A 20511-nucleotide genomic window follows, 5' to 3' on the forward strand; every position below is an offset into this window, starting at 1 on the left:
TGATAACACTTTAAATATAATGTGAAAAATAAAAGGTTTAAAACCACTGTCTCATTGTATACGAGTAAGCTATGATGATTCGGTTTAACGGATGTGGTTAAAGAAGACATCCTATTTCATCCATACTTCATCCTGGGACGGTTTCATTTAGTCCTAAGGGGTAGCAACTCATCTGTGATTGACCTGAGATAGTATTCTAATCCTATTTGATGTTGATAACAGATGTCTATGGGCGGCAATATTCACTTACGATTGAGTGGACTGTAAACTCGTTTGTTACTTCTATCAAAGCATTTTTTGATAATATGAACAATGACAAAGACAATGTAACATCTGTGTAACATTTCAAATAGTTTATCGCTTGACAATCGCTGTTTATGAGACTACTACCTGTGTTGATACCTACATTTATGGGTTAAGTTGATTACGTCTAGGTTAAAACGTTTATTTTTCTCGTTTCAACTGGTCTGTGACCTCGATGCACTCGTCATCGTCACTGTTTTAAGAGATAAAAGTCAGCTTACCGGCTTAACCTTCACTTCACAGAATCTTAATGTTTTTCAAAGGACTAGACGGTCCTATCTAAGTACTTAAGTGTCTAAGTATTTTAAATCACGTGCAATATTAAACACAAGTATGTAGATAAAGTATTTTGTTATGAGGTATTGAAAGTCAATTGAAATGTTTGTAAAATTCGATCGCCATTTTTTTCTGAAACTAAGCCTGTTTGCTACAGTTAATGGGTTGTATCATGAAATAAATATAATAGTTATTTCTACAGTTTGCCATTCGGTGGTATTTGTTATAAATTAGACATTGTTATCAGTGCTCAAAGTATTTTACTAAGTACGTAGAATGGTAGAGTATTATTCAGTGTATGGAAACTAAATAACTGTTAACCACTTAATATGTATTATTTTATACCATTCTTATTGTAAGCTCATTATTCCTGAAATATTATTTTATATACTAAAAGATTCAAATTACAACTCCATTATTTATTTTCTCTGACAATTCATTCCATGACATCTTATTCTCTAAAAAACATAATATCCTTCTTTCTTTTTATATAGTTTCCCGCTACATTGCTGCTCACCAGCAATTAAATAGACTCCTATTAACATATATTAACTAAAAAGTATTGTAATGAAAATATACAATCGACCGTCCTGACATCGTGACCGTCCCCGCACACGACGCCAGGTGGCAACCTAAGAAACGCCCTTACACTATAATACTTGAAACAATACTTGAGGCAGTATCAAAGTAAAGTTTCTATTGTTTCAGATTCACCTGTTTCCCGACATTGAAATGGTTCCGCTATCGAAACTTTAATTCTTAATGTCAAGAAAGCAAACAGGGTGCAGAAGTCAACCGCGTGGTAATTTGAAAAGTGATTTTTTCGAAAGTGTGATATCGAGGACTAGCCGGTCCTTGATGAACCCGTCAACAAGCAATCCTTGCACTCTCACACTTTGTATTTCTAAGAGGCCTTGTCGCTATTCCGCTAGAGACCCAAGATTAAGAAATTGGTCCAAAGAGTCAATTGTCTCTTCCACATAGAGCAATTACCTTTTGAATACTGAATTAAAATTTCAGTCCTGTGTCATTGACGGACACAGCTAGAACACATTTCTTGTGTTTGAAGTACGTACTTAGAACCGTACTTAAATAAGGCAGGCTCAAGTGACTAATGGACACACAAAGAGCCCATGCCAATGGAATACCAGGTAAAGATAAATTTATCAAACATGAGCAAAGGGTACCGTCTGAAGAGGAGAAGACTACGTCTCCGCTGCTCAAGACGAATGATTTCAAGTATATAGACTCGGTGAACGATGATAAATTTGGTTTGAGAGGGACAGAGAAACCTAAAAACGATCTCAACACAGTGAATTCGATGAAAACGGAGAACGACGGGAAAGCTGATAATCTACTCGTAGCTTATCACAAGGATGATAAAAATGATGATGATGCAAAGTCGACTAATGAAGGTGTCAAATTCTTTGGCTTGGGAGATGCAGACAGTATTTGTTCTACGCCAGCCCCAGAGCCGGAGCCGCAGATACCTGACGGTGGTTGGGGTTGGGTAGTCGTGGCGGCCTCGTTCTTAATCGCTACTGTAGCGGATGGTTTGGCTTTTTCGTATGGTTTACTGCAAGTGCGATTCGTCGATTACTTTGAAACCAGCGAAGCTAGAACTTCTCTTATAGGAAGTCTCTTCATTTCCGTTCCTCTAATAGCTGGGCCTATTATGAGTGCGCTTGTTGACAGATATGGATGCAGGAAAATGACAATAGTTGGCGGAGTGTCTTCTACAATTGGATTTGTAGCGGCTTCGTACAGTAATTCTGTGGAAGGATTATATGTGACATACGGAATTCTAGCTGGTTTAGGTATGGGTCTATTGTATGTAACAGCAGTAGTATCTATAGCATACTGGTTTGAGAAGCGCCGTAACTTGGCTGTAGGATTAGGATCGTGTGGAGTTGGATTTGGTACTTTCGTTTATTCTCCCCTCACAACATATTTGTTGGATGAGTTCGGCTGGAGAGGCACACTCTTGCTTTTAGCTGGTACAGTACTTAACGTTTGCGTGTGTGGTGCTATAATGAGAGATCCCGAATGGTTGATATTGGAACAGAAAAAACAAAGAAAATTAAGCAAGGCTAAAAGGGCATCTAGTTCAATGTCAATATCAGCTAGATCAGCTAAATCTGGTGGTGGAGAGTCTGTGTATCCCGGCGCCGAGGAACTTAAGACTTTGATGAAGAGTGGAGAAACGCCCGAGTATATTTTGACTACATTAGTTGCTTCCATAGCTGAGGCCGAGAATTTGGAAGCCGCGACGAAAAGAAATGCTGATATGTCGTATCAAAAAGGCAGCTCTGTTATTAATCTTCCGACATTTTTGAAGCAAAGTGAAAAGGTATTGCATTTTAATATTTAACTTTAATTTGGTAAAATATAATATAATATATAAATATTATCGATTACTAATATGTGTTATGTTCATTTAAGGTGCCAGCAGAAGTTTTGGATCAGCTTATGGTAAATAAGCGTCTCTACAACATTATTTTATCAAACTATCCCTCACTGTTGGCTCTTAGAAGCAACTCTGAAACTAAACTGCCAGTGGAACCACCGCAGGAGGTGTCCAGAAAGAAATCAATTACGATGTCGATGAAATTAAAGCTCAATAAGAAAGAAAAAGAAAAGAAGAAAGAGTTTGATTCAAAATTGGAAAAGGTACGGGAACAACTGTTGCAACCTATTCCTGAAAATAAGACTGCTATGATAACTCCTAGACATGAACGTCCAGATTGGTTTACCAGACATTTTACTGACCATCATTATCTCAGGGATATTCGAGTTCATCGTAACTCCATTATGCATCGAGGTGCCATGATGAACATTGCCAAGTATAAGCTGCGAGCTTCGTCTTGCCCTGATATTTATCGGAACTCAATGTGGTCTATGGAAGAAGAAGACGAAAAGGTACGTAAATCAACATTTTGAAGCAAATCAATGAGAATCGAAAAACATTAAGTAATAATCAATAACAGTAATTATACCATGATTGTCGATACCCATTTTGTAAATTTCCAAATAATATATATTACCTACTACACAATTCTTATAGCTAAAGCCTATTGTAAAATACAATGGAAAAAGATTCCTCCTAACTTTTCCATCATAATGTTATAGACTTGGGGCCGACGTTTCCTGGACATGATCAACAAAACCTTCGACTTCAACATGTTCACCGAGTTCCACTTCCTGATGATGAACCTCTCCACCTTGGTGTTGTTCATTTGGTTCATTGTGCCTTACTTCTATATCGCGCCGTTTATGGAGGAGAGTGGATATACTGAAACTCAAGGATCGGCCATGTTGAGTATCTTCGGTGTTGCTACTATTATTGGTATTGTAAGTATTGTTTATTTTTCTATCAATCATAGTATTATATCACATTTATCTTTTTATATAACACGTTTTATAAATGTATACTGTAACAGTGTTGATGGTAATATTATGAAGATAAAATTGTTAATCAAGGAAAAGTTGCTTAAGTGATTAAAATTTACAAGCGCAGGTAAATAAAACTATTTTAAAATAATTATTTATTGGTAAACAAAAACAAGATATAATTAAAAAACAAAATATGTTTAAACAAAAACAAGATATAATTAAATTAAAGGACATTTCATTGATAAGAAGTATAAATATATTGATAGCCACTTTTCTATACTTGAAAATACCGTTACATATATAATAAGTCTGCCATTTACATTATGCTCGTAACCTTGTAAGAGGTTTCTTGCTTTCAGTAATGAGTATTTTTAGTATTTGTTTAAGTTCACTATGTCTTTTTTATCAGTATTGGTTTGTAAAATTAAGTTAACAGGAGAAATATTTATTTATCGTATTCTTGATTGAAACCAGAAAGCCTAGGATAACGTTAGTCATGATTTCCATTAAACATTACATCAGTGATTCTCAAACTTATTTTGCCTAGCGAACACTTAACCTTTGCAATTTTAAATAGGCGACAAACGGAACAAGGTTAGGAACAAATCATCCATGTAATTTACGTTAGGTATTTCAGTTATAGGTTTTGATTCGAAAATTACATTAACCATCGCCTGTTTAACTGCTTCAACACTCCAATTTTATTTTTTATGACCCTCGTGCAGGCCAACTTTGGGAAAGACTGCATTAGACAGTATAAGATTGAATAATTGTATTTAGATACACGTTCCCTGCACTGTAATGACTTCGTCTAGATTGTGAAAGCTATCTAATCTTTACGGCCGTTGTATTTGTACAATTATATTGTTCTGTTTATTCACGTTTTGTATGCTCTAACAGATTCTGATGTCAAGGTTGCTTCTTATGTCATTTCACAAAACAAATATCTCATGATTTCATACAAAACTGTTTAACGTTAATCCTTTGACAAACTCTCGTCTAATTTTGAGTCACTTATATTTTTCCAAGAAAATTAGTGTTTCAATTTTCAACTGAAATTCAGTAAAGTTAAATATTGACTCATCTGGTATCTGATTTTGATATTAATCTGTTGTGAAATATGTAATTCGATTTTTTACTAAGTATTTCGTAAATACTAACGTAAGATTTTTTAGTAAATACTTATATTTACTTCAGATTCACTTTGCAATAAAATCAACTGTTATATTTTAAATAAAATAGAATTCAATAAGACACGACTAAACACTCCACCAAAAACCACATACTGAAAAAAGTATAGCATTATTAGACTATTTTACTTTTCACTTTATGTAGTGTTATAATTAAGATAATAACTGAATACGATATTTAGGAATCTTAATGTAATATTTCAGGTGGGTCTCGGCTGGATGGGTGATCTTCCCTGGGTGAACATAACGAAGACGTACGCTTTATGCCTCGTGGCATGCGGAGTTACGATCGTTCTATTCCCAGTACTGATCCGCATAATGGATGCGAAGGAGACATATAGTTTCTACGTGCTAGCACTAAATGCCTTATTGTTCGGACTGATGTTTTCGAGTTCCTATTCCTATACTCCCAGCATCTTAGTGGAGCTGATCGCGTTGGAACGGTTCACGATGGCGTATGGATTGGTGCTCCTCAGTCAAGGCATTGGACATCTGGTTGGACCGCCGATGGCTGGTAAGTTGTTATCACGTTGTTTTAAAGGTTGAACATATATGGTTATCAGGTAGTCTGTACGCCTGTTTGCTACATCAGTATAAAAAACATTTGTAATTATGGTCTCTGTATGCAAATAGAGGAGTTAAAATCCTTCATGGTTCCACACCGGAGGCGTCAATGCCACATAAATTTTAATAATAGGAGTTACCTGTCTGTCCTGGTTTGAAGTATGTGGTAAGGGAAAAATTACTTATTCGTGGCCTCACGGGTACCCATGCATTAGTTTTTATGGATTTAATATGTCAATGGCGACCAGGCTGCATAATTATCAGACGAACTGGATATTTCATTCCTTTTGTTACATGTAAAATAAACATCTACCAGGCGTGACTTTAGAATAGTTTGTTATTTAAGTCTTTAACATTGTATTGCAGTCGTAATAAATGTTAACGTGTCTCGTTAAATAAATCGTAAAATCGTTAATTCGCGTAAACTAACACGTCTGTTTTGTTTTACAACCAGAATTACCGTTTCGCAAATGTTTTCGATAATTTATCCTGTATAATTAGAAACATTTATTGTTCGCCTTAGTTACCTAATATTGTAAAATAGACGTCTATTACATTTATAGGTATTTCGAATAGCAATAAAATTTCATTTTATTATATTATGTGGTATTAACATTTTAATACTAAGATTACTGTTTTAAGTCAGGGAGCTAGAGTATTTGCATTTGTGTGTCCACGTCACCTACAAACTTTGTGCTATTAACGATGTACCTATTACAATTATTTTTATAGAACAACCCATTGGCCATTCAAAGAAATTACAAACATATAAATTGTAATAATCACAAAATAAAATAAACTGTTACATTTTATACTTGTTACATAAACTTTCTCTTGTTTTGACCTAAGGTTATTTGTTAAATTTCCAGGTGCTCTCAAAGACAAGACTGGTTTCTGGGACGCAGCGTTTTATGTCGCTGGTATCTGGGTGGTTGTCTCCGGCGTACTAGTAGCCGTCATACCTTACACGAAGAACTTCCGTATAGTAGGCAACGCGCCGCTGGCCAAAGATGTCGCTGTTGAGCCAGAACCGGGCGTTAAAATTATTATTGCCCATTAAAAATATTGGCAATTTCCGATTGAAGTAGGCGGTCGATTTTGAATAATTGACTATTTTTGTAGAATTCTATAGTACGATTGATTGGAAAGGTGATTTACTGAGAATTTTTAGATTATTGGATTATTAATAAATGTGGTTAAGTTAATGCATGTGAATTATATAACTTGCCTATAATTTATATTACTATTTTTGTAATCTACCCGAATTAAATTTATATCAGGTAATCTTGCGACAATCTGACAATGAGCAATGTAATATATTATTGCTATTACTATATAATTTAGTTACTGCATAACAAATAGGTGCTGCTTTGTCTAAAGGCATGCATATTTTATTGAAGGTTAAATTATAATTAAGAGCTGTATTGTGTGTTTTATAGCGATAAGATTAGTAGGTATATTTTTCTTATTTTACCTTAATAATTAACTTGCCTAGCAACACTAATGTTGGTAGGCGTAACATATTAATGTTTTGTTGTGTAGATTGAGCAAATCTCACGTTAAATATAAATGTGGTGGTGAGCAAACAGTATTTTCCATTGTAAGATTAAAAGTGTGAGTTTTAGTACAAGATGGAAAATATTTATAATTAGTTATTAGGATTTGGGAGATTCCCATTAAGACGTTTTGACATTCATTTGTGTAGTGTATTGTAATGTTTGAAAGTGACTTAAAATCTATTCTATTATCTTAATAAATAAAATATATTATGCTATATAGGAATTGCATCTGAAGTCACAAGTAAAAAAGATTAGCGTAAAATTTAGCGTGGAATATAGGTATAACTGTTGAGAAGTTCCAGTTATAAGTATTAGGCGGGTTTAACATTATTATTTGCAAACAATTATTTTGTGATTTTGTAACACATTAGAGTACCTGTGTATTTGAGTAGCTATATATTTTATATTTGTGTTATATCAAGAAAATTTAGGAGAAGATTTAGTTGGTGTTGGTTTTAGGCATGTTTTAGGTTGTAATGTTCAAAATATTTAGATACTCACTGCAGATATATTTATTTCGTGAACTCTGTTTAGGACGAACATTAAAATGAATTATTTTAGGGTGAAGATTTCTCGCCACATGTAATCTAGATATACAAAATATTTTTGCTAACATAAATTCGATTGTAAACTATCAAGTATACAGTTAATAATACCCTATAGTCTGATTCACAATTAGGTGTCCAAAATGTAAACAAAGGTGTTGTCCTATCAAGAAAATATGTTTCAAATGGTAGTTTCTTATTTTTGACAATATTAAATTAATACAACAATAATAAAATAATAATCTAAATAAATTAAGATCCATACAGTAATAATAATAAAAAACAAGGTTTATGGTAGAAAATTAAAATGTGATAAAGGCAATCGGAACCCAAGACATTTCTTGTGCATTCATTTTTAAGTTTCGTAGCTGATGTTATTCATTTTCGTAATTGTAATCAAACTCGAATGTATTATCGTTTTCATAGCGCGTTTGTTAAATTGTGAATAATTGTAAAGTTTTAGTTTTTTGTTGAGTTTGTTAAATTTGTTTCTTGTTCATTTTGACAGTGACATTTGTTTGTTTACATTTTGGACACCTAATTATGAATCAGACTATATATAACTTTAATGTGTTTATATTTATAGCGTAAGTCATAGATAAGTATAGATATCTCACCGCCTTGTAATTGAAGGAAGCCATTAAGAGGCTTGAGCGGCTGACAATTCTGTCATCCATTTAACGGCTGTCATGGTGTAATTTACGCGGAACAATGCCGACATGAGTAGTTAAGTGGTGAAAAAACACAAATTGAAGAAGAAGTGCGGAGAAATATCCTTTCATTCGTAAATGATATAAATACTATTTTTTTTTATATTTTTCAAACATGAAAATAGATGACAGTGACAATTTGTCACTGTCATCACTTTGTCAAATTTTCAATTTGACTTTCAAACTTTCAATTGTCAAAACTGGTTACATTTTCTTGTTAGGAGTGAGAAATCTTTACTAATCTATGGCGTAGATGTTGAGAATTGCATTGTATCCATTTATATACGAGACGTGTAATATTTTGAGATTGTAAAGTGACATTGTTATCTTGCCGTTGTGAACATTGATGATTGCGTGAAACAATTTTTATACAATTCTAAAGTATTTTAGACGTTAAGGTGGTTGAATCTACTTATCTAGTTCTTTAATTGCATCATGTACTTTATTTTTAAAATATTATATTAAAGTTTGCTATTCCGAAAGATGTTTTATTTTAATTAAGTAGGTACCCATTTATCTAATAATACATATAGAACATATGATTATGGAGGGTAGATGTAAGGAAAAAGTGGCCAGATGTGAATTGAAGTGAAGACAGGGCGAAGTGCATTGACTTCCAAAAGAATTAATATTTTTTTTGTTCGACTTGCGGAGGCACTGCCGTGCCTCCAGATATTTTTGGTGACAAGTAGTTAATAAAACTGCAGTAAATAGTAATGTTCATAAAACAACAATTGGTCAAGCTAGCTAGCAATTTAGCTAGCTTTATTTTGCTTTATTTAGCTAGCAATAGCGATTTTTGACAGAAAAATAAATAATCTTTTTGCGTTGATTACAAAAAGTTCATGATTATCGCAACTTAACAGCCTTGGAAGAAGCTTGTTATTCTTCTACAGATCGAACCAGAGGAAATTAATTTGTAGGGCTACGAACCACAACTTCATTAATTTATATTTATTTTATTTAGACATCAAACGTCGCTCGGTAAGAATAGGCAAAAGCCAAGGCGTGTTATAATATATTGCACATATAATCAAAAAATATCTAGAATAACATATTTAAGACTACAGAGTCTACAGACCTATTGGGTACAAAAGACAGGTTTGTGTTTATAACGCTATTTGTTATTACGTAGTCTGTAACATGTTTGATATACACTCTGTGGTTTGGATAAAACGCGTTCAGTGTCTACAAATTTAAATAATTGAGCAAATAATTCGTATAAATTAACTATCAATATTATTAGGTAACGTTAACAAATTAGAGAATATTTTTGCGTATTACATTCATGTTAAATCATGTGATTTTCTCATTTAAAATATAAGTTTTAAGTTCACGTTTTTTTGTCAAGTTCACTTTTTTATGGATATTAACTTTACTTAATTAAATAAATAATTTTGTTATAATATTGTCTAAATCCTTCAAGTTATTCCGTTTTAATGGAGACCGCGCTTCGCGTTTCAGGATTAGTGAGAATAGCTGTAATAACTAGAGCGAACACATTGAACGCACCAACATAATAGGTTTAATAAAATGTTTTATCTATGGTATTGCTTATCATTCCATTATCATTTACATCATTATCAGTCAGATTGTTCGGTTTAGTTCAGTCAGTGGTACTTTGTAAAACCATTTCTGCAATTAAACGGCCGGTATTCAATTGTAATAAATAAAATTAAGTGCGTGAGTGTATTCTAACACCATGCATAGGTAAGTTTGCGGTGAGAAAGTGTAAATTAGTGTTTTTATTTCTCGTAACCGAGTATGAGTGAAGTTATTGATTTTTTCAGAATAGTGCATTTCGATTTAAAGGGCGCCCCTCCAAAACTACACTACTTCGAACAGGTACTTAGTTTTGTGATGACTTGTACCTAGCAATATTTATTGAACTATTGGTAATACGTTTGACCTACTGCCGGACTAATATATCGAGAGCTTTGGATTACTTTTTCGGTCAGATATGCATTAAGAAAAAGAATCACCATCACTTTTTTTAAGTTTCATACAAAAGATCTTTTGTATGATACATGGCTAGTTTAAAAATATGAAATATTCTTTTGATTAATGTTAACAATAAAACTTGTGACAAAGTAATTTCATCTGTTAATTTGATGACTTAAATGGTATGACTGTTAATCAAACTTCCCACATCCATGTAAGAAAGGAAATCTTGAATTTGATTACAAAAAATATTGTTTTACCCCTAAGAATTAAGTTGAATCTACTCACTTAAAAAAACAGGTATAGGATAGAGGCACCACCACCATCTAACTAACATGAATCTAAGGTCTAACTCAGGTCAGCATACACATCCTACAGCCTCCTGAAAGTAGCTGTGATCTGTGATTGGCTTTAGGTAGAACTTTTGTTCTATATGTCAATGGGTGGCAGTAATCAATTACCATCAGGTGAACTGTATGCTTGTTGGCTTCTCAAATCTTAAAAACCACTAGTACACAAACATTCAGAACCAGAATCAAAATCTGTATTGAAGAATTCTGTTGCAATAATTAAGCAATTAACTGAATCACACTGTATGATAATCATATGAAAATGTAGTATAACATTGGCTATGTTATATTATGGTATAGTACGTGCCAAACTTCTAGTCCGCTCTGAAGTTGTTGCATGCAGGTTTGGTTAGGATTTACTTCGTAACGTGAGGGCACACTAACACAGCTATGTATCCATGGGGGTGAGCGGGCAGTGGACAGTTGCCGGGAGGGTCCCACTCTGTCTTCGTCCTGCTAATATCTGCAATTTGATAGTGCGATGCGACTCGTTTCTATATTAGGAGCGGACTAGCAGGTTGGAACTGACTATGCATATTTTGCAAATGCTACTTTTTTACCCAATTAGTATTGTTCACCTAGAAAGACAGCTTCCATTATAATGTTTCAAGTTTATATGCAATTTTTACAGCAATTGCCACTTACCATCAGGTGTGCTGTTTGCTGCTTCTGTAATCATAAAAAAAAGTTTTACCTCATAATTTACACGTTATACCATTACTGAGTAAGTATATAACTGAAACCTGATACCTTCAAGTTCATAAAATATTCAAATCCAAAATGAATATTTTATAAACTGTGTAGTGGTAGTAAAATTCAACGATACCTGAATAGGTAGTATTTCTAAGGAAATCTACCTACAATGTTGCAGGTACTCCACAGCATAAAGGCATGGGGTGCGACCGGAATACTCTTGGAATGGGAGGATACCTTCCCTTATTCCGCAAACCTGGCTCATCTTGGCAGCATGAACAACACTGGTGGCGATGGCTTGTACAGCTTGGCTGAAGTGCAGCGGATATTTGATATCTGTAAGGCGTTGGGGTTGGAGGTGGTTAGTTCATTTTTATGGCTTTGTATAAATATTTATATAATTAGGATGAAGCTATGTAAGTTTGGCAAAGGGAGATCTCTTACTTGGCTTGGTGATCTTGCTAGGGGAGTGGCGCCATATCTTGAAGAGTTGAGGGCAGTCTGCACATACCAGCACATAACATGCCTTATTAAATACACTTCTGTATGTCTGTCTGTATGTCATGAAATGAAATTTATACATTTTTCTATAGACTACTTTTATGTTTATATATGTGTGTATGTACAAAATGCCAGATTGACATTTAATTTTTATATATCATTCAAATTTAATTCATTTAAGTCATGATCCTGTCCGAAGTAAAATCTATTCCTAAGCTGAAGAAATGTTACGTTGTAAATGTTTCTATTGTGACTCTGTAAGGCTACACCCAAAATTCACAAAGCAATGCTAAGAATCTCACATTTTCAGATCCAACTGGTCCAAACCATTGGTCATATGGAGTTTGTGCTGAAACATCCTTGCCATGAACATCTGCGGGAGTACCACCGTTCCCCGGCCGTCATATGCCCCATGAACCCAGAGGCAAGACAGCTGGTGAAGGAAATGCTGCTGCAAGTGCTCTCGGTACAGCCCGAGGCTTCCTACTTTCATATTGGAGCTGATGAAGTAAGGTTAACTTATGAACTTTGTGAGAAGGCTGTCGTTCTTCCCCAGTCCTTATTGTTCTTCATACGCAAACATTTTTATTTTATGAAAATAATACCCTACATAATACATATTATTATGTAGGTTTTATAGTATCTGTAAATTTATTGTAGTCTTAGAAAGTATCAAGTAGTTTTTTAAAGTTTAATTGTTTAAATTCTGTACCTATATAATCTCAATGACTACATGTTTTGAAAGTATGTCTTTCCTCCTGTAGATATTATAGGTCACAACTAAGTGACTTAATCTAGGTTCTTCGTCTATTCCCATCTCCATTCTTTTTATAGAAAGTCTTTCTTATCAATGAAAATAAAAGTTTGATCAATTTGTAATAGATAGTAAACTATTTTACCTACTTCTAAATATGTTGTTTGTTGATTGACAGGTATGGCACATGGGCGTCTGTGATGACTGCAAGAATAAGGTGTGCGTAAGTCCTCAAGACGTCTGGCGTTTGTACCTCGAACACATACGGGACCTGGCCATGTTTATCAAGCAACAACGTCCGGACGTAACCGTTCTGATGTGGGACGATATGCTGCGTCCCATGACACCTGATGTTTTAGAAGGTTTGTGATTATGTTATAGATACATATATGTTATGCTATATATCAATTTTAAATGTAATTCAGGTTTTCAATATTTCTTGATCACAATGATTTCCCAGTGTCAAACTCATTTGAATCTTCGTTGCTTCTGGTAAAATGAAATGATGTAAAAATAAAAAAAAAAAAAAACATTCACTGAAAATCAGGGCTTAGGCAGGATGCAGGCATCCAATGATGATTGTGGGCATAATAGTGCATAAAAAATTTGATCCAGAGGCCAAAAAATTGGCCTATAAAACCTCATATATGGGTGTAGAAGTTGGCATCTAGCTATTAATTTTCCTGAAAACTAGTCAGTCAGCAAATTTATCTGCGCAAAAGTGCCTCATTTATGACTTCCCTTAAAGATAATTGTCCATTTATTTTTTACTAGCATACCCGGCAAACTTTGTACCGCCTTAAAATCTATTTATCAAATATATTTCATATAAAATATAGCCTATGTTACTCGTAGATAATGTAGCTTTCGAATGGTGAAATAATTTTTCAAATCGGTCCAGTAGTTTTTGAGCCTATTCATTACAATCAAACAAACAAACAAATTTTTCCTCTTTATAATATTAGTGTTGACTTACAATGTCATAAATCCATGTTACTTCTATTTCAGCATTCAACCTGAAACAGTACGTGCAGCCGGTGGTGTGGAATTATGAGGAGAAAGAAAACTTCGCCTTTGGAAATGGCATGTGGGAGATGTACAAAAGATTCTTCCCTACAGTGTGGGCTGGGTCTTCGTATAAGGGGGCTAATGGGAGTTGTGCGGTTGGTAGTCTCTACAAGCTTACACCATATATTTCGTTCTATTGGAGGATTCTTTCAAAAAGCCTTTCTTAATGCTTGTCTATGTTATATAAGATTATTTTTAAGATGAGAGGTGTTGAACGAGTTTGAAGTCCACCCAATGGTAAGTGGTCATGGTAATTACCTTCATACCGAGGTTATACTTGAAGGTGATCACAGTTGCGTTGCTACTTGATGGTTGAAGATATATACCCAAGCCCGAAGAGATATAACAGAGAAAACCACAGAAATACAAAATTACTTCACGCTAAAATGGGTGTTTACGCATATACGCTGCTTGTCCACCAACCACCGATACCGAGCCGATACCGATAATTAATGACGGCGCCGAAGTAGCGTACATATATTTACTATAGCAGCTTGTCCACCGAACGTGCGTTACCCGAGCACCGTCATCCCGGCCGCCGATATTCCGAGTATGTGTGTACGCCGTGACCGCTAGATCGGTACCGAGTTTTTGACGTGCCGATGTGCCGGCAATGTTAAACACATTGGAACTTGTCCATACACAGCCGTCACACGAGTGACGGCTGGAACAAAATAAACCGCCAATATTGGTCGCAGTGGACAAACTATCGCCGTCACGACATAATTAAAATTGGCCCGAAATAATCTTGTTCTGGGTATCGGCTCGGTGACGGTGCAGTGGACAAACAGCCATAGGCTCTTTTCTTCGAATCATATAGGACCTTTCTGATCATTAAATTGTTATTTACATATCAATATGGGAGAAAGTATAAGTTTAAATTGACAAACAAAAATGTACAACATCTTCAATTATCAAATAAGTTATGTAAGTATTTCTTGATTTTGCAGTTGGTGGCACCGGTAAAGCGTTACGTCAGCAACCACGAGGCGTGGATCGCCGAGATGGGCAAGGTGTCTTCCGACATCAACTTCGTTGGGATCATTCTCACTGGCTGGTCCAGGTGGGTACCAAAATGATGTTCAACTAAATTAAGGTGTACTACTAAACAGTACACATTTTATGTAATTTTACTAGCTAATTGGATATTATGCGAATTGGCTGCAAATGATACCCCATTGCTGGGCAAATATACTAGAACATTTGATTGTGCTTTACGATTGTGCAGTGTAGAGCTATTCCAGAATGAGAAGTGCCTTAAACCCTTACACTTATAAACAGAAACCCTTAAACTTACTCCCTTACACAGTATATAAAGAGCTATGCTTGCACTTATAATTTACTTATGATAAGGGTATGACCAAACGCATACACTACATCCCTTCCTTAATACATTTTTTATTAATTTAATTAATAATAGATACTACACACATTTAATTATTTATCTGAACTTCCTTCAACTACTTCGTCTTCCTTTTCTGGTACTATAGCTTACCATCCCCTTCTACCTACTTTAAGTGAACGACATTTCTTCTATAAGATTGTCCAGTTTTGTCATTCCTTACTACACAATCTTGGTATCCTGCATTGGTACTTTTAGTTACAAGGTTTTTTTATATTTATAAGTCTCATCTAGGAAACATTTGGCATTCTGACTTAGTCCTTACATTATTAATTGTTTACATCTTGTCTATATATTTACGACGGATATATAAAAATGCGATATGCGAAGTAATAAATGTATGTTTGTTTGTCCGTAGATACGACCACTTCGCGACGCTTTGCGAACTGCTGCCCACGTCGTTAAACTCCCTGGCGAACTGTTTAAAGAGCTTGGCGGGCCCCGTGGAGTCCTTTGAAGGTATGGGACTGTAACTTTATATGTCCTACAGCTGGGCAGGTTCCTTTGACTTAGAGAAGCTTGGAACATAGGTGGTCGAACATGGGTTGGTGGTTGGTGGCGAGTCTATGTTGCATGTTTTCAAACCACCCATAGGCCAGGACTCTGACAACGTTTAATAACTGATATTTAATGATAACAACTTATACGGTGGGCTTAACATACCCAACAAATAATGGAATCGTATATGTAGCCACTAGTTGCTTAACTTTTCCTATGAATTTTCAAAATATCTAATAAGGTTTAACATTTTATACAACATACTCTTATAGTACATTCAGTGTATTTCGTATAATATAGATGGTCGCACATAAAGGCAGAAATCAAATATCTAAATCACGACGGCAGTTATTAATATTTTATATTTCTTTTAATAGGCTGGGCGGATATGATGATAGATCTCTTATTATTTTATACCTGCAACGGATAAATTTTCTTCAACTTAGAGCTCTAATTACTAATGAAAGAACATTTTATATGACAGTTCTGAGAAAAAAAAACATGCTATGAAACTCAACAATTTCAGCTGTGCGCCGTTAATCATTAATTCAATCTGTAACTCAGTCAGTTAGACAATCAGTCATTTGTGAGTTACTCAGCTGGCTGTCATTCATTCAGTCATTATGTTTATCAATTAATCAGTCAGTCATTATGTTTATCATACAGTCAGTTAGGTACCCAGTCAGGCAGACTTTGTTTTTATAATATAGATGTAGCAGACGAGCATACAGCCCACCTGATGGTAAGTGGCTACTGCCGCCCATGGACATCTGTAATCAACCCCAGATAGGATTAGATATTCCTACCTGAGGTCGGCCACAGATCCGCCGCTACCCCTGAGGACTAAGCTGGTACGCCTCGGAAAAGTCTGTCTCCCTTAACACACCATAAAGCACACTATAAATCAGATGTGTCTTCCAGAGCTGTGCCGCGAGAAGTCGCTGCGCGAGGAGCAGTGGCCCGGCGTCAACGTGCACACGTACGCCACGGCGCTCGCCTCCATCCGCGAGCGCTACTACCGCCTGGCGTACGGTGACTTGTACGTACATTTATATCAATTACACACATGAAAATTATGTTAATATAATAACTTCGGGTTTAGTACTAAATTGTTGTAATAAATGGATGTTGGGAAGAGTAAAATGTTCATGTGATAATAACCTGAGCAATAGTATTTTTCTATAAGACATAATAAATACGAGGTTACTTGGAAATGCGACTGTTTGAACGTCTATTAATTATAAAAAAGACCTTTTAATGCTTATGGGATTTTCAGCGCGATTTGTGCATAATTATCACGCAAAATTTCACTTTGGTGTATTGATCAGATAAGTTTGCGTAGTCAGTAAGCACGCCATTGTCGCCTATTTTATAGCACATTTCGTCCAACAGGCCTAGAACAAAAAAATATCCTCAGCTACTTTTGTATGGACTGCTGTATTCACTTACTATGAGGTGCATAAAATGCTCAGTGTTGTTTTAATTTTTAAAGTAATTGTAATAAAGTTATTTATAATATTTTAATTGTTTACAGGATAACAACATGGATGAATGATTGGCAGTTGGAAAGCGGCTTCTTAAACATGTTTCAAGTGGAAAGCATTGGCAACTCATCCAACCTGTAAGTATATTATATATCTTACAAGTATTAATAGAATTTGGTTTTAAGGGTGTGATAAGGGTTAACACTTATACAACACATTTAATTTACTTAATTTAATAATTTCACAAAATAAATATAATAAAATTGTACAGTAAACATACTCTATGTTTGAAATTATTAATGAATACATGAATGCATTTTTGAATGGATCCTCACCGAGGCACGTGTACTTTATTTAATAATCATGCAAGATTAAAATAGACTTGCTTAATTTAATATAAAAATGTACTTGAATAACTGTTTTCTAAGTATACAAATTCAACATTATTTCCATAGGCTATCCAAGGAGTTGAAGACAGTAGAAACAGCGGTGACCAGCGAGTTGAACACAATGTTCGGCCATCGTAGCGCTACGGAGTGGCTCCGTACATTCCTAACGCCGCTGTACGAGGGCCTCACTCAACTGCAACGCACAGTGCAACGCGTCAAGAGCCAGGAGATACGGTGCAACTGGACACCCTCCGTTGCGTAAATATATCTCGTTGATCTAAGAAATGGGTCCTGTCATAGCAATAAAATAGACCCTGTCATTAATAGGTCCTGTTGCATTAATAAATATTATTTGTTGCGCTTATAAGTGGGTCCTGTTAAAAAGTTATATATTCTGATTTAAAATAGGCCCGGTCGCATTAATAAATTATTTGTCAGGAACATAAAATGAGCCCTTTTTTCAAATAGGTCCTTTCAATTAAATGTAATAAGTTTGCCATATAAATCAAATAACCCTTCCCAGTCAAACGATTAGGTCCTGTCACGCAAATTGTTTAAGTCCACTTGCTACTAAACTTCGCGCCTACATGTTGAGACATGGTAGTGCTACGGTGTGACTACGTTTATTCCTAACGCCGCTGTACGAGGGCCTCACTCAACTACAACGCACAGTGCAACGCGTCAAGAGCTAGGAGATACGGTGCAACTGGACACCCTCCGTTGCGTAACTATATCTCGTTGATCTAAGAAATGGGTCCTGTCATAGAAATAAAATATTATTTGTTTCGCTTATAAGTGGGTCCTGTTAAAAAGTTATATAGTCTGTCGTAAAATAGGCCCGGTCGCTTAATTAAATGATTTATAATGGACATAAAATTAAATGCCTTTTTCTTAAATAGGTCCTTTTAATTAAATGTAATCAGTTTGCCATATGAAGAAATAGCCCTTCCCAGTCAAACGATTAGGTCCTGTCAAGCAAACTGGTTAAGTCCAGTTGCTACTTAACTTCGCGCCTACATGTTGAGATATGGTAGTGCTACTTAGTGGCTCCATACATTCCTAACACCGATGTACGAGGACCTCACTCGACTGCAACGCACAATGCAACGCGTCAAGAGCCAGGAGATAGGGTGCAACTGAACTCCTTCCGTTGCGTAAATATATTTCGTTGATCTAAGAAATGGGTCCTGTCACAGCAATAAAATAGACCATCTTTAATAGGTCCTGTCGCATTAATAAATATTATTTGTTGCGTCCTGTCATAGAAATAAAATAGATCCTGTCTTTAATAGGTCCTGTCGCATTAATAAATGACTTACCAGAAATATGAAGTAGGCCCTCTCCTAAATAGGTCTTGTCACGTAAATATCTGCAACATGAATGTATTAGGTCCTCCCCCTCATGTGGTTAAGCCCTGTTACTGTTACGCCAATATTATAGGGCCTGTGGAATAAAGAATATAGGGTCTGTCACATAATTAAGGTCCTCATTGTAAAAAAATGTTTACTCTGATCAAATCAAGCAATCATTCATAATTCTGAAACATTTTGAATCACTGCCATGGTTACCTGTTGTTGTTTTAAGTACCATATAATTATGATGTAATCGATATATTACACATATACGTTACACTTATACATTATATACCTACAGAGTTTTCTATTTGTTTCCTTTGTCTGTAAATGTAAGAACAACTTGCATAATTCTCATACAAAGGGGCCTAAATATGACATTGGCAAAATATTCGCGACGGGAATTCTTACTTTCATATATAACTAGCTAGGTTATTACTTATTCATTAAAAATAGATATTCTAAGCTATAATTAACTATAAATACGCTATAATAGTCAATTGTAGCACTATCTTTATGATAAATTAAGATGTTTCAATAATATAACCATAATGTAAGTTAGATATTGCTTAGGGCGTTATCATAGTCAACATATTCTTTGAACGCAGTGGTATCGTCGCGGTAACGCAGCGGACTCGTTGCGTTTACACTTCAGGCACATAAACAGACATTGACTAAAAACATGTGAATCGCGACTGTGAAAATGCCCTTATCTCGTTTATAATGTTTTTTAATTGTTATCGTTATCATGTAATCTCTTATAATAAAACAATTATCTCTCTAAAATACACCGAATATGTATAGTATAAGGAGCATTTCATTATGCATTTAAATTTTACGGTTTAGGAATCTACCGTCTTGTTTCAATCAAATATTTCTTGAAATATGAAACAGATCAGTATTGAAGGAATGTAGGTAGTAAAATTATAATATTAATGCTGACTTCTGGAATGATGGTCTCAAGTATCCTTTTTTGTAGGATACTTAAAGCCATCGTTCCCGATTTTTATGGTCGGAGTCGAACTAAGTCTCAGATGATAGTGACAAGTGATTGGTGACTTATTAAGTTTCAAAAAAATCAATATTGATTGTTTCATACGATCATACCTTCGCATTGATATATCCGAGTAGAGGATTTCAGGAAGATTTCTATGAGGCTACAGATATTTAGGATTTAGGAGGAGATAGTTTAGTCACGTTATTTCGTGATTTCAACATATTTGGTTGGAACAAGACTAGCATAGCTTTCACATATTTACATTGGGTGTGGTCCGCGCCATACTGCTAGTCCGCTCTGAAATTGTTGCGAGCTGGGGCCCTACCCCCTTTTTTAAAAACAATCATAGTTCAGGATAGTTTTATTTCAATATGGCATCAACATTATTTTGTTTCGTACCACGACCTCCTTAAAACAGTTTTGTTTTATTCCTGTCGAGCGATGTAAACTTAAACCCTTACTCATTTTTCGCTTATTGATTGTGTAAAACTAACTGAATATAAATTTCCTGCAAAAAAAAAAAGAATGAATAATTTCGACCG

General features: G+C 35.1%; 2 protein-coding genes across 6 annotated transcripts in view; both read left to right on the top strand.

Annotated features, from left to right (window-relative positions):
• The window catches only part of LOC140744094 (monocarboxylate transporter 9), a 43891-nt gene extending 35950 nt beyond the window's left edge, over window positions 1-7941 (top strand). For both annotated transcript variants that reach the window (XM_073075557.1, XM_073075558.1), the window contains exons 2-6: window positions 1288-2929; window positions 3022-3498; window positions 3709-3930; window positions 5367-5676; window positions 6596-7941. In XM_073075557.1, coding sequence (XP_072931658.1) covers window positions 1694-2929; window positions 3022-3498; window positions 3709-3930; window positions 5367-5676; window positions 6596-6786 — 2436 coding nt within the window. In that variant the 5' untranslated portion in view covers window positions 1288-1693 and the 3' untranslated portion in view covers window positions 6787-7941. The remainder of the gene's footprint in view (window positions 1-1287; window positions 2930-3021; window positions 3499-3708; window positions 3931-5366; window positions 5677-6595) is intronic.
• Window positions 7942-10110: 2169 nt separating this feature from the next.
• LOC140744099 (hexosaminidase D) lies at window positions 10111-19129 on the top strand. Of its 4 annotated transcripts, XR_012102525.1 has the most exons (12): window positions 10111-10250; window positions 10331-10385; window positions 11703-11885; window positions 12336-12533; window positions 12958-13141; window positions 13788-13942; window positions 14798-14910; window positions 15608-15708; window positions 16669-16786; window positions 17282-17368; window positions 17687-17947; window positions 18842-19129. XR_012102525.1 is itself a non-coding variant. In XM_073075565.1 (11 exons), exons 1-11 carry the CDS (start codon window positions 10243-10245, stop codon window positions 17880-17882), a joined length of 1398 nt encoding a protein of 465 aa, XP_072931666.1. In that variant the 5' UTR covers window positions 10111-10242; the 3' UTR covers window positions 17883-19129. The 4 variants fall into 4 exon arrangements, 3 of the variants coding, with proteins under 3 accessions (XP_072931666.1, XP_072931669.1, XP_072931668.1); XM_073075565.1 differs by having other exon boundaries at window positions 17687-19129; XM_073075568.1 differs by lacking the exon at window positions 10331-10385 and having other exon boundaries at window positions 10117-10250; window positions 17687-19129.
• The last annotated feature ends 1382 nt before the right edge of the window (window positions 19130-20511 follow it).

The sequence above is a fragment of the Epargyreus clarus genome, unplaced genomic scaffold, assembly GCF_041222505.1.
Source record: "Epargyreus clarus isolate Ecla_fem2 unplaced genomic scaffold, WU_Ecla_fem_2.2 ptg000008l, whole genome shotgun sequence".
Classification (NCBI taxonomy): Eukaryota; Metazoa; Arthropoda; class Insecta; order Lepidoptera; family Hesperiidae; genus Epargyreus; species Epargyreus clarus.